At 34.4% G+C, this 18,856-nt stretch overlaps 1 protein-coding gene across 2 annotated transcripts in view; it reads left to right on the top strand.

Moving 5' to 3' along the window:
* The window catches only part of THOC2 (THO complex subunit 2), a 53,526-nt gene that overhangs the window by 11,672 nt on the left and 22,998 nt on the right, over positions 1–18,856 (top strand). Inside the window, exons 5-20 of one of the 2 annotated variants that reach the window (XM_063345364.1) lie at positions 535–605; positions 1,339–1,460; positions 2,254–2,387; positions 4,083–4,249; positions 4,836–4,928; positions 7,552–7,707; positions 9,741–9,913; positions 10,065–10,260; positions 12,044–12,085; positions 12,759–12,800; positions 14,010–14,140; positions 14,228–14,329; positions 15,603–15,687; positions 16,701–16,794; positions 17,276–17,356; positions 17,619–17,715. In XM_063345364.1, coding sequence (XP_063201434.1) covers positions 535–605; positions 1,339–1,460; positions 2,254–2,387; positions 4,083–4,249; positions 4,836–4,928; positions 7,552–7,707; positions 9,741–9,913; positions 10,065–10,260; positions 12,044–12,085; positions 12,759–12,800; positions 14,010–14,140; positions 14,228–14,329; positions 15,603–15,687; positions 16,701–16,794; positions 17,276–17,356; positions 17,619–17,715 — 1,786 coding nt within the window. The remainder of the gene's footprint in view (positions 1–534; positions 606–1,338; positions 1,461–2,253; positions 2,388–4,082; positions 4,250–4,835; positions 4,929–7,551; positions 7,708–9,740; positions 9,914–10,064; positions 10,261–12,043; positions 12,086–12,758; positions 12,801–14,009; positions 14,141–14,227; positions 14,330–15,602; positions 15,688–16,700; positions 16,795–17,275; positions 17,357–17,618; positions 17,716–18,856) is intronic. The other variant, XM_063345366.1, reaches the window with a different exon arrangement.

Genomic DNA, 18,856 nt, shown 5'->3' with positions numbered 1-18,856 from the left:
ATGAATTACATTCAGTAGTTGACAATGCAAAAGAAAAGAATGGAAGTACAGAATCGTAGCTAGTAAAAGACTGCAGACCAGGCATCAAATGGTAGTTACCCTGAAGACACAGGGAAAGAGACTAGAGCATTACGTTAAGACTAGGATCTTGCCATTCTCTTCAGCAATTCGTTGAATACGTGTGCTAGCACAAGAAAAATCTTCTTGCACCTTGTTATTGATTCTTAATGCTTGCTATAAACCTTATTGCAACAGAGAGAAGGGCAAGAAAAATTACCATGGCATTTCTGTGGTTTCTTTTTTACCTTCTCATGAGACTTGTGGATGTTTCAGAATTTTCATCAAAATATTATGTGGACCCCAAGGTGGGTGGGTAGGTAGAAAGTGGCAAGAAGCTAGCATGTTAAAAACAAACTACTTTGCATGGTGTTATCATTAGTATTTGTCAGAATAGTTATAAAAAGAAGAAACTCATAAATTTCACAAGTAATGATTTAGTTTTTCCTTTTTTTTCCCCACCTTCTTTTATACTAGATATTGAAACAAGTTGTTTAGAAGAAAAGAGCAAGAGGGATCATTTTACCCAACTGGTATTAGCCTGTTTGGTAAGTTGCGCTTTAGAAAGTAAAAGTATATGTCAAAAAAAAAAAAGTATATGCCAAAATCTGACAAGAAAAATCTGAGCGTTTTGGAGCTTGCTTTTTTGCTTTCTTTTTTTTGAGGAAATAACTATTAGAATGTCTTATCAAATTCCCAAATCATTTAAAAATGCATCTTCGAAGTGTTATGGTAGACTAATGTCGTTGTCCCTTGAATTCTTTGAAGGGCTTTGAGAGAACTTAAATTTTTTTCCTCCGGTCAGTTCAACAGAAATTTTGCTTCTGAAGTATGTTTTGAGTTGGACTTCTTTATGCAACCTCCTCTGTCTTTAGAAGCGGCAATCGTAACCACATGGAATATGCTTGATTTGTAGGAAAATTCAGTATATGAAAATAAGGCTTTTCCCCCAGAATATGGGAGAGGATGGGTATAAGCTTTGTAAATATGCAGTTCTTGGTGGTAATATCCCTAGATGCTATGCAATGTATACTTTGTAACCAGCAATTAGGCTCTAGGACTTGTTTCTTCAAGGTGCTTTTGTATATGAAATCTACCGCTGTAAAATTCCAATATCAGTTAAGTAGTTTCTCAGTTTTGTCCGCTTCTATGTTTGAAGCAGCATGCATTTAGTATTGGTTTCTTTGTAGTCAGAACATGTATGTAGCCTAAAGTAATAATCAGATGGTTTCTAGGTCTTTCTAATTGACAAATTTGCTGTATGTTTTTGCTGTTTTTTAGTATCTTGTATCTGACACTGTCCTAAAGGAGCGTTTAGATCCAGAGACACTGGAGTCATTAGGACTTATCAAGCAGTCTCAACAGTTCAATCAGAAATCTGTTAAAATAAAGACAAAACTATTGTAAGTTTTGGGGCACGGGTTGTTTGGGGAGTGGGTGGTGAGGGGCAATGGTAATTAATCTGGTAACAATGTTTGCTAACAGTGTGTAACGTTTCTTTTAGTAAAAATACTGTTTTCTTTAGGAAATGTGTTTTACTGCACTTAAACTTGTCAGCCCTCTTAGTTTTCAAACTTGAGAAATGTAAAATCTTTCTTAATGTCAGCTATTGCTATGGCTTTTGCTACAGTGATTCCATATGTGCAGATTAAATATTTAATTTGTGAAAAATACGAATTTACAAAGTATAAGAAAATTAATTCCTGCTGTTGTATTAGTTAAGCATAGGCATATATTTTCATAAATAAGCAAATACAGTTATATTAGTTTTGGCAACACAGGATATATTTTTGTGGCGTATGTGTGGTTTTTGTTTCTGCATCCAATATTTCTGTTGCAATCTCAAAGAACACCCTTTGAAACTAGAATAGGTCCTTAAGCACGGACTCTTACACTTCAGTTCTCCAGCACAGTGTGTAAGAACAAGCTTTACTGTTAAGTATAAGCATAATACTGCTTTTAAATGGTCTGCATTTGAAATAAGAGCTGGATTTGTTTGGAGACTGCTTGCTACCTTGCAGGTATTCATTGTACTGTGTTCTGTAATTTTTGCCATAGCTCAAGTAAATGACAAGTGCTTAAAAATATGTTCAAAATTAGGATTTTGTATAACAAATTTAATATTGATAAGAGCATAAATAAGCTTCACTGTGGACATGTGTTACACAATAGTGTGTAATTTCTGTTTATTTGCAGTTATAAGCAACAGAAGTTTAATTTGTTAAGAGAGGAGAATGAAGGTTATGCAAAGCTCATTGCAGAACTTGGGCAAGACTTATCTGGAAATATCACTAGTGATTTAATCCTTGAAAATATCAAATCTTTAATAGGTAAGGAATTTGTTTTAAGGAACGTGGGCACTGGTTTTCCTACATGGTCTTATAACTACAGAGAGTGACTTTAGACTGCTGTTTGAAATCATCTGTGGATCAAATAATATGTCATGCAGGCATGTGGTGTGATAGTAACACACGTATTGGTAGATTACCTTGGACAGAATTATGACATTTGGAAGTTCCTGTTTCTATGGCAAAATTAATTTTGGGAATGTTATGTAGTTAAACTTAATTTAGATACTGAATTTATGGTACAACCTCAAATATGCATGCTGTGATTTTGATTCATTTCAGCAGTATTTGTTGAGAATGTGCTTGTCATCTCTTAACAGGCAGATTGGAGTATAACAAAGCAATGCATTTTGCTATTTTAAGGTACTCTATTCAATGCATGAATACTCTTTTAGTCTTAAAGAAGTTCAACAAGTGAAGAGAAATGAGAAGTAGTAAATGTTCTTCTTTTATCTAGTTCTGTTTGATTTGTCCATATTTCTAAGCTAAATCTTTGCGAGTGTCACAACCAAAGTGCAAAATGCACTAAACCCAGGAAGTATCTATAATTCCCCATGTTTTAAATCTGTAATTCCCCTTTTTGAATAAAGAGTTTTAGACAATATATAGATGTTTGCTCCAGTACCTGTTTCATATGGTAGCAGTGCAGTAATGGTCAAAAAACTATGCTGCTATTTTATAACAGATAATTTTTCATCTATCACAAAATTTTGACTGATCCTATGAAATCCCTGTAATAATATTACTTGTTTCGTAAGAGACCTAGGGAAGATAATATTTTTGCTAGTTATTATGGTAAAAAACATGTGCTCAGTTTGAGGAGTTTCATAACAAAACACTTTTCTGCTTCTGGAATTTCAGGAATTGGAAATAGACTTCCTATAAATTGTCAATTCTTTCAAAGTACTGACTTGCAGTAGGTCCTGGTGTAGTGGAAATGGCTTTTGGGAAGGAAAGAGTGATGCAGCTATATATCTGCATAGTGGATGTGCCTGGATAAAACTTCTCATGGCACAATGAAGAAAATAGTCTAGATGTGGATTCTTTTGATATAAGTAATGTTTCTGTCTCGAGCATGTCTCCTGGAGTTTTGGTGGAAAAGTTTATATAGTAAAATACAGGTATGATTACAACATTGGCTTAAGCTGATCTATGTACTTGCACTCGCTCCCCTCAAAATAAGCAAACTGTTCTCCCTAATGCTGTCAATAACACTGGATTGACAGGACAGTACAACCAGGTGGATCAGGGTCTAGCTCAAACTAGAACAATTTTTGGGGTGTAAAACAATTAGTTTCCAGCTGTCTGATCTGTGTGACAGCATGAATACGTGTGCTAGCACAAGAAGAGAGGACGCAGCCCATGCCTTTTGCTGTCGCTATGGTATTAGTGAGGTTGGGTTTTTACTTATTAAATGCTCGCTGTAAAATGGTAATTTTTAGTCTTTCTGTAATCTGAATTGAAAGTCCTGTTTAGTATCTCTGCCTACTTCAATTTTCAACGTAAGTCAAAGTGATTGATCCTGTATTTACAGATGATCCAGATTGCTTTGCTGTAGATAAATCCAGGCACAATTTTAACTGAAGAGAATTAACTTTAATGCATTTGTGGTTTGTTAACAGAATGAAGACAAAAAGTAGCAATGTTAAGCTTTTCTTCTCTGTTCTTCTCTACTAGGATGTTTTAACCTTGATCCGAACAGAGTTTTGGATATTATCCTAGAAGTCTATGAGTGCAGGCCTGAGTATGATGACTTCTTTGTACCACTGATAGAGTCTTACATGTACATGTGTGAACCTCAAACTCTATGCCATATCCTTGGGTTCAAATTCAAATTTTATCAGGTAATGTATTTCCATTCTTAATTTTTGGTTTTGGTGGTTGTTTGGTACTCAGTGTTGAACTGCAGTTAGTGATAACAGCTTTTTTTTCCTGTAAATGTGTTTGTTTTTAAAATAAAAATTAAATTCTAAATTGTAAAATTCTAGTATAAAGAGCAATAATTTAATGATTTGAGTGGAAGCCTCTGACATATTTTAGAGGAGAACGCTTCGGATTGGCATTAAAGAAGAGATTGTACATTATAATCAAAAGACTTGTCCCCAGGAGTGAAAAGCGTGTTTGCAAGGGAGTCACAGTTGACATTCAGTAAAATATTCAAGGTTTTTTTAGGTGTATGGTTAGTAATTGCATACAAGCACCATAAGGTGTGAAGATAATTGAATGGTTTTTTTTTCTGAAAATTCTGATTGTGTACTGCAGTTAAGTCTAGTGGCTTTGTAGTAATAGCAGTTAAATAACATGGTAACAAGGAGAACTGTGGGTTAGTTTGTTTCATCTGAACTTTGAGTGGTTTCTTTTCTGTTTCCTGACCTTCTGCAGTGGTCTGTTTTGCTTTTTTTCTTAAATTTGCAATCTTGTCTCTTTTAGGATCCAAGTGGTGAGACACCTTCCTCCTTATACAGAGTTGCTGCTGTCCTTTTGCAACATAATCTCATAGATTTGGAAGACCTTTATGTTCATGTAAGTGACAGTGCTATTCTGTCAAATACCAAAACTAAGAAAATTTTAAAAAGATATCTTACGCTATTCCTAAAGCTTCAGATTTAGACGTAATGTGTAATAGCTGTATGTGTACGTGTTTTTATGCTCTTTAAAATTTCCAGCAATTTCTAATGCCTCATATTCAAATAAACACACAGTGAAATGTCAATGCTGTAACACTTTCTTTGAATTATCTGTGTAGCATCCTCTGTATTGTTTACCTCCTGCCTGAATAGGAAATAGGAGGTAAATGCCTCAGTATGCATTAAATGGCAAAGTAATGTTCCTTAAGAACTCAGCACTTGGAGTGTTCTGCCTTACAAGATCAATTTTTGAAAAAACAGGTAGGACAATCATCTCATAACATTATTTGTTTAGTTTAATAGTAGGATTTTTTAAAAACTCTTAACATATTCCTGAATAGACCTCTCATTCCATCTATAAGAATTCTGACAGTTCGTTAGGTTGAAATAGGAAAATGGAGTTACGTGTGCAGACTTAGTCAGAGAGACTTATCCTCTCCAGTTTGACAGTCTTACCAACTAAGGTGCCAATTTGGCAGATGATAAATGGAATGTTGCAGTTATAAAAATAATTTTGCATTACACACCACTCTTTAATTTCAGACTATCCATAGATATTTTAAGACTCTTAACTGTTCCACTGAAATCAAGGAAATGAGCTCTAGTTACAGCTATGGAAGTTTTGTAATGTAGTCCTGCCATTAATTTGTGTGGCAGTTAATAACATTAGTCACAATCTGACTTGTCAATAACTGGCTTCATAGGAGTATTTTGGCTAAAAATGTGTTGGGTGGAGCAAGAGTAGGAGTGCCTGTCTCAGATAATCGGTGTGGAGGGAGGAATGCATGATAATAATGCTAGTTTGTTAAGGAATGTTTGTAAGCTTACAAAAAAAATGCTCAGACTCAGAATTACAGTGGCCTGTGCAATCTCAACTCGAACTGTATAGGTGTGGGCATGTTTTCTGACAGTCTCACAGCTAAAATGGGCCCCGCATTCATTTATACTGTTCAACTTTGTCATTGTCATGATTTGGGCTGGACCGGCCGCTGAATGAATGACAGATGCTCTCTTTTTCCTCTCTCCCCTTCAGACAGGAGAGAAAATGAGACAGATTGAGATTTGTGAGTTGAAACTAAACTACTTTAATGAAATAATAATGAAAATAAAATAATAAAAAGAAAAGATAATAATATTAATAAGTCTGTAATCTACTTTCATTCCAGAACTTCTCTGACAGTCTTTCTTTACATGTTTGGGATGGCGTTTTTTTCCTCTTTTCAGTTCAGGCTTAATTTAACTTGCTATGGGAGTTTCAAGAAAATAATTAGTGTGTAGGTGTTGAGTCTCAAGTGGCATATATTGTACAGCTCTTATACAATAGCAGCTGTCAGGTTTATCATTCACATCAAGAATGTTCTTCCCCCCCCTCTGCCCCACCTTCCCCTTCCAACCCTGTAAGAACTGTTTTCTATTTGTGTATACATACACACAGCCGTATATAATATGTATTGCATCCTGACCATATGATTTACACCTTAAAATTCCGTGCTAGGTATTTCTTGGTGAATCTTAGGTTACTTTTGTTTTCAAATAAGAAAAGTGCAACTCTTTCAACCTTTTACCTTTCCAAGTGGGATATGTTCTTCCCCAAATTTCCATGAAAATGCAGACTTCTACTATCTTTTCTCTGAAGATGATGATGCTTAGTCTTTCCTCCTTCTACTGTCAGTTTGGGAGGACAAAAAACAGTAAAAATCTTCCCTTGTTAAAAACAATAGAAGAAAAGATTACTGTATCAAAGAGGTCATGATCCTACAATAAGTTTTAATTACTTACTTGCAGTTAAATTTTGAGCATGATTTTAGGAATCAATTTGAAGTTTGGCTTTGTCAGAAAAAGAGCTTTTCTTCAGTCTCACAACTTGACCTTTTAATTTTTGAGTGTAGGGTTATCTTCCTCATCCTGACAGTTCTCAAGTACAAGACTGCTGAGGTTTTATCATACTAGGTATCTCTTAATGTAAGATGGGTTTTAAGGAACAGATGTTACGTGTATTTAACCCACATTACTGATAAAAAGGAAATTTGGTAAGCTTTAAATGGTATTCCTTTAAAATACAGTGCAATCAAAATGTGTATCTAAGTAGGTTAACTGGGTTTCCTTGGTGATGAATTTTTTTTCCTTTAGATGAGCAAGTGAAAATTTATGCTTTTGAATATTCACTTGCTTTTAAACTACTGAATTTTGTAAATTCAAAGCATTGAAAAATACATGTGTAATTGTCACCATATATCTACAGCTGAATGGTAAATTGGAGAGGGGAAGGGGAGCTTATATGACTAATGTTTGTGAGGAAGTAGAACAGAATGATTTCTCGTGAGTCGTTGATTGCCAAATAGTCTGTTAATAGTATATTTCCTTGTTGGGATGATGGTAGCAAGGAAAAGAACCTTCCAGGGAGTAAGTTCATCTGATTACTGCCAACGAAGGATAAACTTCTGCTTTGAGCTCAAGTGATCAAAAGTAGCAGTAGCTCACTTTAATTTTCAGCTATAAAGTTTGTTCTGTTTTTTTAGCTTCTTCCAGGGGATAATGCCATCATTGAGGAACACAAGCGAGAGATAGTGGAAGCAAAGCAAATTGTCAGAAAACTTACAATGGTTGTCTTATCCTCTGAAAAGACTGAGGAAAAGGAGAAGGAAAAAGAAAAAGAAGAGGAGAAAACTGAAAAGGTGAGTATGTGTGAATATTTTGCTGTCCAAGAAAATAATTTGAATTATTTTAAACTAAACATAATAATTGTTATGAAAACATTTTTGCATTTATTTGAAAGATAGACGGGGTACGTACTTCTTGGACGGCTTGTGTCTATCCTCTGATTGCACTTCCATTATACTGAATGTGCAAAAATGCATGGTTGGGGAGCTGTTCTGAATTTCGCTAAGGTTTAATGTCCTTGGTTCAGTGGCTAATTAATTTCTTTCCTTCCTTCTTGTTGTATCAGCTCCACAGAGTATGTTCCAGCATTCATATACTTCAAAATCTTAAACAACTGTGTTTTCTAGGACCTGCGATAGTACAATTCTGGTTGATTTCTTGAAAATAATGACATTAGTAAGAGTTCATTCCTTATTTCTCCCGATCAAGAATTGGGACATAAACAATTGTCAGACAATATCAGGAGGATAATTGTATAATTATCCTCCATTGTAGAAGAAGGTTTTAATTGAACATTTTTAATTGTAACTTCTGCTGTGTTTTCCATTAGTTCTGTATCTTTGTATGTGTAAATATATACTCCTGTTTGAGGTGCTACTATGTCATGTATTGTTCATATTTCCGTAGGTCTAAATTGTTTCAGCATGTCCAAGCCTAACTTTAAAAAACAGTTATTTAATCTCTTATCAGCCTTTCTGTTGTGATCTTCATGTGATTGTCTAAGTACTGCTTAAACATCTTGTTTAAAACAAACAAAAAGTGAAATAAAAGCTTGATATTTGCATTTTATAAGTAGAGTGCTGCAGAGGGGGGAGGGCTCCATCGGTCTTGACAGCTTTTATTCTTCATTTTCTGTGTCCTCCTGGATTCATTATATCAATCTGTTTTGTCTACTTACTCCTGTTTGTTCTACCCACCTTGATTCTGTAAATTTCTGACCTTCCTTCCTCCTTCCATTTTTCTTGCCTGGCTTGAAAAATCGCATTAATTTTCTTCCTTCAGGCAGCTGATATAGTCACTGCTCTCTGGCTCTCAATTGCAGCCATATCTGCTGCTTAAACTGATTCCTTTCACTAGCTTTTAAGTTTCTGACCTCCCTCCCGCTCATTATTTCCATATCCCTTTTGATTATACCACACTGCTTTGGTCCACCTTCTCTGCAGTCAGTTGAGGCTCCCTGGTATTCTCTGAAGTGTGCATGTCACCATGTTCTAATGGAAAAGTAAACTCTTGATGGGATGTGGGGAGTGTATATGTTGCAAGTAGTGTCAGAAAAATTAAGACAGTTTTTATGGCAAAGCTTTAGAATTTAAGAACTAGGGAATTTTAAGCTCTGGCAGAAACGGCAACATTTTTTGGAAGGATTACAATGACTAATGAAGTCTGAGCCTGTGTGATGGGAAAATGGAGAGTTGTACTTAAAAAGAATTTGTGTGACTCTTTGTACAGTTATGCAATGCATTCTGTTTCTTGAAAAGCTTTTTTCTGTGTTAATATTTTTGTCTGTGATTAGCTGTGCAATTCGTAGCAATTAGTAGAGTAACTACGTGTGAAAGCTGTTGACAGTCTAAATTTGAATACTTTATATGTTAAAATTGCATACTGGATACAATTTTAGATACAGTACCATAGAGTAAATGCCTGGATAAAGAAAACAATGTTTAACAATTACTGACTTAACTTTTCTACACACAATGCAAAGGATTCTTAAATGCTTGCATTGTTCTTAAAATGTCATGTAAAGAAATAAGCTGCAATAGATTGTGACGTTTTGAAATGAACATGATCAGACATATGTCAGACAACTTTATAAACTTTTGTTTTTAACTTTAACTTTTTTTTGTTGATCCAGATGTTAGATTCTGCGTGGACTGGTTTATTAATGCTTTTGAAGTGTGTTTATTGTCTAGCTGTATTTTATTTTACATGTTTTTTATCACATAGTTGAAATAGTTTTTTTGTGGATTACAGCTGCATACTGCTTAAGCAGAAATGTTAAGAAGACTTTGTGAATACACTTTCTCATTACTTGTTTGTTATCTTGCAGCCTCCTGATAATCAAAAGCTTGGTTTATTGGAAGCTTTATTAAAAATTGGTGATTGGCAGCATGCACAAAGTATTATGGATCAGATGCCTCCGTTTTATGCTACTTCACACAAGCCTATTGCAATTGCCCTTTGCCAACTTGTACATGTGACAATTGAACCACTGTACCGCAGGTAAAGTGAAAAGTAGAATTCTCTTGCTACATAGGGGAAAACTACTATTTATTTATAAGCATGAATTCAATAATAAGCCTAACTGTATTGGCACATTTCTAAAACTTTCACTTCGGTTTTCATGTGAAATGCTGTGCATCTTATTTTTCAGAGTTGGTGTACCTAAAGGAGCTAAAGGGTCACCAATTTCTTCTTTGCCAAACAAGAGAGCACCAAAACAAGCAGACAGCTTCGAGGACTTGAGGAAGGAAGTGTTCAACATGCTTTGTTATCTTGGTCCTCACCTCTCCCATGATCCCATTTTATTTGCGAAAGTGGTGCGCCTTGGAAAAGCATTTATGAAAGAGGTTGGTATGACAGAACAGCTTGTCAAAACTTGAAAAATACCAATTCCTCTGATGTCAAAAAATGCTCAAGTCTTACTAATTGTGTAATCTTGAAATTCTGAAACATAAAAAAATTCTTTGACTAAGGACAAATTTGGAGAATCTTATTTTAATTCTTGTTCATTTTTGTGATCAATAAACATAGCATTTTTGTGAGCAACTTAAAGCACTTTAGGTTTATAACCAGGAATATTTAGTAATTACTAATTTCTTGTTATGGTCATAATCTTTTAAAACGTCATCTGTGTATGGATATATTTTTAAAAACACGGACATATGATACTAATTGGATAGAAGCTTTTACGTTTTACTAGAGTGAGAGCATAGGCAATGGCGAGCAATAACCTCACACATGTCCAGTACTTAAAATAATACTTTCTGTTCCATCTGTTAGGTTACTTGGGAAGTAGAGGATGTTGCATCTTTTTAATTAGTGGGGTGTCCCCGTGTTGTGCCAGGTGAAATGCTGCTATTCCTGAACTTGTATTAGTGACAAATCTCTGGATGCTACTAAGGATGAGTTCAGTGTGGAGATCTAAAACACCCTATAAAGCCTCAAGTAGCCAACTTTAGAAATAAAATGGCCTCTTGATATTTATTTTTTTTCTTTTGACTGTATGTTTACCATGTATATATTGAAAGATTGGTCGTGTGACCAATTGTAAATTGAATTTATATTCAATTGTAAATTGAATTTATATTCTGAACTCCCTTGGAATGTACTCAGTAGCTCAGACTTTCTTTTGCTGCTTTTCTGGCAATTTGCTATTTGACTAGCAGTTTTTGGTTCATTTTCAAGTCAACAGTAGAGGGTTTTTAAATTGTTTTAAAAATAACAGCTCAGAGAAACTTTCACATTCATAGTTTTTAAAATATTTTTTTGATATTATTATTATTAAAAGCAAACAAACACCACCACCACCCCCACTTAAAAATCAATATTATTATTACCTAGCTTTTTATTTTAACTTATAACTGAAAGTTGGAGAGGTTGATTGGTCTGAGTGATACTGGAGGGGAGATTTTCAGTTTTATAACTTTTTTTTCTTGAAAGTATTTTTTGTTTCCACTACAACTAACAAATATTGGAATGTTCAAAACTTATGTACCACCTCAGGGGAAGCTTTCATGTCCAGCTGTACTTGATGATGCAGAGCTAAGATCACAGACTTCGGACTGAACATCTTTTTGTCTTAACTTAACAGACTTTTGGCAAGAGAGTTTGCTCTCATCAGGTTCCAAGATGCAATGACAGGGTGACAGAAGCTACACTAAGTTTGGATTCCAAGTAGTCTTTGTTATAAAATCACGATAACTTCAAGCATTTCCATCTTCCTCTGCTGCTGTGTCTTTGTAGGAGGTATAATTTCTCAACATCTTCTCATCCAGCATAATAAGCTTCCCAGTGGTTAATATTGTGCTTTATAGCATCCTTATTTCTTGCTGGTCTGTGAGAAGATTGATATTTGAGTGATACATTATGTTGCACTGACAACGCAGTTAATTTGGAAACTATAATTACAAGGGAGTAATTCATTTTACTACTGTCAGCAAACTATTAGGACTACTTTGTCATTAAGTTCAAGTACTGAAGGTTTGTGAGAAAGCCCTTGTTTCTACATACAGTAGAATGGAGACCACTTGGTTATAGCAATTTCTCATGCAGTTTTACTGTAAATATATGAATATAATAGTTTAATGTGTTTCTGACAAGAATGAGCAACATTTTAGCTATTTGCTCTAGGTTGGGACTATGAAGAAATTCGTCAGTGACAGAATGGTTAAGGTAACATAGGGAAAGTTATTTTTAATGCACTATTGCCATCAGCATGTTCTAGTTACGAAACTACATTTAACACACAGTAGAAATACTTATAACTGGAGGTGATCTGACTGTAAGTTAACCCATTCGGTAGTTTAAAAGTTAGATTACTAACATTGCACTGCAGCTTTCATGCTCAAGTGTACACTTACTGGTGTGATAGCTTAATATGCTTTTCATGGTGAGTGGAAAGACAAGAGAAAATAAGGTAATTTAATAACGAAGACTAAAAGCTTAAGAGGGTGTTATTGTGAGAGAAAGGTGGGGAGAATAATCTGTGGCTGTTAATAATTGGGTTGGAAGTTGTGGTTCTTTTTGTAGGGAGAAGGTGAATGCTTAGGGCAATTTTTTCCTCTCTCCAGTAAGAAAATCCAATATTTCGTATATAATAAGTTTCCGTGATATCTTAGTTGATACCTCTTTTTGAACAAAAGTGTACAAAGCCCCTATGTAATGCATTTCATCTGTGCATTTGGATTTTCCTTCAAAAATAGATTGATGCTGACAGACCTGGAAAATTAAACATTTACTAGGCATGTGGCTCTTCAGGTTTTTGCTTTTGCTGAGGTAACCTTATTCTGAAACTGTAACTGTTATGTTAATTATGCTACAATTAACATGATTGTCTTTGTTACAGTTTCAGTCTGATGGAAGCAAGCAAGAAGATAGAGAGAAAATGGTGAGTTTATTTTGAAGGAAGATGTCTTTATGTGAGATTGTAATTCAGAACAAATGTTTAATAACTGTACAACTCTTCTTTCTCTGTAGAGTTTTATGCTTTAATAAGTGTACATTACAGACTTGTCTTGATTTTTATAGGCAAGTTTTGAGTCGGTCACAGGTGGATTGTGTTTGTATTTCTGTCCTTTTTTTTTTCATTCTCCTGAGTTCTCAAATCTAATCCTGTTCTTTTGGTCCAATGCATTCTACTTATTTGCTCAGAATTAGTTGGAATATCTTCAGCTATTTGTTCTATAAATACAGTTTTCGTGGTAGCACCTTGTATCTTAAAGAATTTACTGGGGAAAAGCACAGAGAAAAGGAGAAATTAGAAGTAGTGGAGGTAGTACAATAGCTAAGTTTTTTTTATTGGCTAATTTGTTTCTTTCTAAATTTTCTAATGTATTGAATTATCAAGATTGGTCACAATGAAACCCAAGTGTCCTGTTGAAATCTGACTTATAAAAACAAGTTGGTTTGTCTTTTTTTAATCAACAAGCAAGTTTTCAATACGAAGTTTGCTCAGTTTTCAATATTAGCTATTACTCCTGTTTCTCACTTCTCATAATTTCCTGACTTCCTCAGATCATCGCAGAGAAAAGTGGTCTCTTCTGTGGTTTTTTTTGTGTAGGCTTTTTTTTTTTTTTGCTGTTACGGTTATTCTAATATAGCTCAATAGGAAAGAGGAATGTTTAAGAAAGGGGGAGGGTAGAATACTGGAAACGTGGAAGTTGGTACTGTGTCTCAGGAACGTGTATAATGCCTTCAGGTTTTAATCTGGAATTTTGAAAATGGAGTAGTGGCAAGGAATACCTTCATACATTGAGAGCAGTTGCCAAAATCTATTTTCTCCTGTTGCACTTCGTGCGAGTCCACAGTATATCGATTTTAAAATGATTTATTTGATTTGAAAATATGAGTGCTACTTGCTGAAAACTTCAGCAGCTTGCTCAAATACCTTATATAGGCAAATAACATAGTGACAGTATATATGATCCATAATTTATCTAGTGCAAGATTTATGATGGGAGATATTTATAAGTTCTCTTTAGATTTTTGTTTAGAAAGTCTTAATCTTGTGGCAAACATTTTATCAGTCTACTAAAATCTGCATTGCTTCTGATGTACTTACTTGATAGTCACCTTGAGTTTTTTGTCTTCATCTCAGGACATACTGTTTAGCTGTTTGTTGAGTATTACCGATCAAGTTTTACTTCCGTCTCTTTCTTTGATGGACTGCAATGCATGCATGTCTGAGGAATTATGGGGAATGTTCAAAACTTTTCCGTACCAATACCGGTGAGTAGAATAATTTGTTTCCATTCTTTGGAAGTGGCCTTTTGAATTGTGAGTACTAAAAATAGTTTTGCTTTATAATCTTTCAAGGTACCGTCTTTATGGGCAATGGAAGAACGAAACATACAATAGTCACCCACTTCTAGTGAAAGTTAAAGCTCAAACCATAGACCGAGCCAAATATATCATGAAGTAAGTTGTCTAATTCCATAAATAATCATCAGCTGGGATACAATCAATGTATTGCATGTCACCAACTGAAGAAAAATAACTTGACAAATACATTCCCTTTCTAATGACTCAGTAATTTCGCTGATAATCCTTGTTCATGAAGTATTTAATATACTGTGATTAAAAACTGTGAAGTAAGTAAGGATACAGACAAATTTGTCATCAACAGGGGTATTTCGTCTGTGAAAAATATCCCCTTAAATTATTTAAAACCTTTTCCATGGGTATGTTGTTGTTTGATAAATTGCTTTGCTTCTGGAAATGTCAGAGTGCAATGTATTTTCTCCAGGTATGGAGACTCTTTAATCTGAAGAGTCTCAAAAATCTTGTCACAGTTTCTGTAGATTTGAAAGTAGGGCAGTAAGTTGAATCGAATGGAATGATTAATTCTCATCTTCAAGCAGGCTCACGACTATTTCAGATTTACCTTAGATTTAACATCTCTGATATCATTGTCAGGGATTTGGGTTCTCCATTTATCATTGCCAAAAGCAAATACCACTGTTTTATAATGTGGGTAATTAGAATCTTTCTACATAGGCAATGCAGAATAATTGTTACTGGGTAGAAGACTTTGGATTTGCAGCTGTGAAAGCTGGAAACAATGATTTTGATTCTCTTCTGACTTACTGTATAGCTAGCATAGACAGTAAAACTTTACATTTCTTCTCTGGGTTGTACAGTGGATTTAAATTGCGCAAATGAGCCACAGTGCTGTCAGTTGTTGAGATTGTGATGTGTACAACTTACTTTTGTGTGTGGACTTCAGGTTTCATGTTAAGCTCATATCTTCAGTAGGAAATGCTGTGGAAGTGTAACACAATGAAAATAACGTTGTTTTACAATGAACAGAATGCAACAAATGCAAAATGACTAATCTGTAGCTAAATTGAATTTGCATGAGTGATTAACAGCGTCACATGCTGGTTTTAGATGTGGTATAGGTCCCACTGACAAATTCCAAATGCTTAAGTGCTCAAAGTTGAAACTAGGATACAGTCCACAGTAATATAGGGACAATTGGTTTGTTTGTACTCTCTGCACATACAGACTTAAAAATTTCAGGTTCCCAGAGGAGTAGTGTTTCTGTGCTTAGATTTCTTAAAAATGTATCTGCTAGTGAGAACTTAATCTCTGCAACTAATAAGGTGTTTCTTCACTGGAACTAACCTGCTGTTGTAGTATTCTTCAGCTTCAGCTTGTCTGTTGCAATAAAATATGGTCTCTTTTACAGGCGTTTAACTAAGGAAAATGTGAAACCCTCTGGAAGACAAATTGGGAAGCTCAGCCACAGCAATCCTACAATTTTATTTGATTATGTATGTAGTTACGTGTATTTGAAGATTATTTCATCCCAACAACAGATACTAAAGTATAGGAAGGGACCTGCTGTCTTAGTTGGAGGGTAGTTCTAATTGCATTATTTATCACTTTTGATGCAAATTTTAAAATATGGTAATTTGCTAGTAGTGCACAGGTCTGAGATACTAACTGTGACAATAGCTCTCGAATAACCACAATTGCACAGAAAACTACATCCATTTATTTATAGGAGTAAAGTATTTAATTTGAGATAGCTGAGGTGGGTTTCAGAGGTACAGGGATGTGCTGATCAGGTTATGCAGAATAGAAATTCAAGTTAGGTTGCTCTGGGTGGTTGTATGTGTTTGTGATGAAGATACATCAGGGTCATTTAGAAGAAAACATAAAGCTTCGAAGTCTGAAATGCGCCTATGAAGTTGGGAAGGATTTTTACGATTACTTGGTGCTACAGAATGCTTGAGAGGTCTGAAAGTGTGTTGATGGACCTCCACCTTATTCACAAATGTGTCTTGTGATTACTTATCTACCAGTTTTTAGATGTTACTTGAAGACATTAATACTGCAATATACGCACACACATATGCATCGTGTACCAAAGAGAACATTCTAAAACTTGATTACTTATATTCTTTCATGACCTACATTAATTTTTTTAATAGTCTTTTATGATTATAAGTAGCAACAGGAACTCTAACTGCTAAGGTTTAAGATTCTTAAGAAATCTTAGGAAAAAATGAGTTAAATGTTTCTGCAATTTTATCTTCTGATAATTGAGAAGAGAAATAATTACACAAAATTGTGCTTACATGTTAGAGACATCTTTCACTGATATCTATAGGGTACTAGATAAATTCATGGGATTACTTATTACTTGGAAAGTGGTTTAGGACCTTCTGAAAAATCAATTCCAAAGGAAGTTTTGTCTAGACAAACATTGTTAAAATGGTTTCGGTTTGTTATGTGAAAGATAAGGAATACTGTTCAGCTCAATGTCCTTTGTTACTTTCAGATTTTATCACAAATACAAAAATACGATAACTTAATAACTCCGGTTGTTGATTCACTGAAATACCTCACTTCGCTGAACTACGATGTCTTGGCATGTATCCTTTTATGTAAATCAATATGTCTAGTTACTGATAAAGTTGCAGTTGTAGCCAGATTAAATTCTGTTGTCTGTGAGTAAATATTATCTTCTACTGTTTTTTATTCTTGCTGCTTTTGCTGGAAATTTTAGTGACAGTTGCAAATAATTTGTACTCTTAGTGGGTTACAGAACCCTCTCTATTCATTCTTTCACACTATGAGTATTATACTTTATTTTTAAGGGTATTTTTTACTACTTTCACCCTGTTCTTGAAGGGACAGTGGTCCTCTAAATGGTGAGGTAAATACTGCTTTTTAAGTTACCATTTCTTTCATGATTTTTTTTAATACCATAACTGTTAGTGGATTCCCAATATCAAGCTTGCTATACTTGCATATCATGTTCACGTATTACAAATTGTGGAGCTGGAAAAACGAGCCTGTGTAACTTTTGTTTTTACAAATTGAGGAAAAATATTCTCTTTAACGCAACTAAAGACTGTATAATTGAAGCTCTGGCAAACCCCGAGAAGGAGAGAATGAAGCATGACGACACTACAATCTCGAGCTGGCTGCAGAGTTAGTATTCTTGTTTTATTTACTATATTAATGTTTAAAATACTTCACCTTCCCTATGACCTATGATCAATATTTATCTTTGATCTACCAGCTATTTTTTTTAAACAAAAAAGAGAGCTGGCAAGTTTAATCAATAGGAAAATATTTTTGTCTTTGTATTACCAAAATACATATATTGCTAATATTCCACATGTACTTTGTTAATACTTTAATCGATAAGTATCTCATGAGGTGCAGTCATACCTGTTTCTACTTACTTTAGGTCTGGCTAGCTTTTGTGGTGCAGTTTTCCGAAAATACCCAATTGAACTTGCTGGTCTACTTCAATATGTAGCCAACCAACTGAAAGCTGGGAAAAGGCAAGTCTTGTACAACTGCTCTTTTAGAAACTCAATTTTAATTATGTATTATTTGGATGTTTGCTGATAAAAGGGCACTTGATGTAGTAGCTACTTTAGTAGTGGTAAAACTCTATTTGTAATACCAGGAAGGTTAAGCAATTTAAAGCAGAAAGAATAATATCTTCTTTACTGCATTATTTTTCCTCTAATTGTGTAGCTGTGACATATTTTTGAAGTACTGATTTTTTCATCTGTAACTTACTTCAGTACAGTTTTCTTAACTAACTAAGCAGGGAAAAACCCCTGCTGGTCTGTAATATTTTCATAGAAATTATTGTATGTTATTTAAAAAATAAGTACCTGTGATATAAAATGGTGTGATTTTTACAGTTTTAGTTTTTTCTTTCTCATAATCTCTTTTCTGCAGGGATGTCTCTTTAACATTTTAATATTTTGAAAACTTTGTCCAATTTATTTAATGGCAGTTAAATTGCTTCTTGATCTGTCAGTGTTAATTATAACTGAAAATTTTGTAAACAAGGTTTGCAGTTTGAAATTTCCTTTTGTCCTTCCATCATCATCACTTAGTAGTATTGTTTCATTTATTTATTTAATTGTACTGTGTTATTTTTATCACATAGGTGAGTATCAACTTTTTCTATTATGAATCTCCATATGCTTACTGAAAGACAGCTTACCAGTGGAGATGTTATTTTAGGGCTAGCTTTTTCCCTTCCCTGCAATGTAGACACTCAGTCTCATGTGCTCCCCTGTCCCAAATTTGTTTTGTATTCTGATGATGGTACAATCACATTGAGCTACAGAGGAAGGGTAAGTAATGTTTCTTGTCTTTCTCCAGAATTAAGTATTAAAACACTAAGTATTTTTTGGGGAAAAAAAATTTTTTTAATATTCAGTGTAGTATTGGCAACGTAGAAATAAACTGGATTTACCACTATGACCAGTTCCATAGGACTGGACTACTCAAGTATTTGAATTGGAGTATATGCTGGTTCCTAGACAGAAAAGATACGTATGGTTGGAAAAGCAAAAATACAAACAATATAAATTATTTTAATATAAAACCTTGTTTTGGAGGGCATGGGTCAACACTTTTTGTAAGTAGGTCACACAGATTTCAGAAGTTACTGGAAAATAT

Source organism: Chroicocephalus ridibundus, chromosome 9, assembly GCF_963924245.1.
Source record: "Chroicocephalus ridibundus chromosome 9, bChrRid1.1, whole genome shotgun sequence".
NCBI classification, from domain to species: Eukaryota; Metazoa; Chordata; class Aves; order Charadriiformes; family Laridae; genus Chroicocephalus; species Chroicocephalus ridibundus.
Note: the sequence above shows the minus strand (reverse complement) of the source record. Positions and strands in the feature narration are given on the sequence as shown.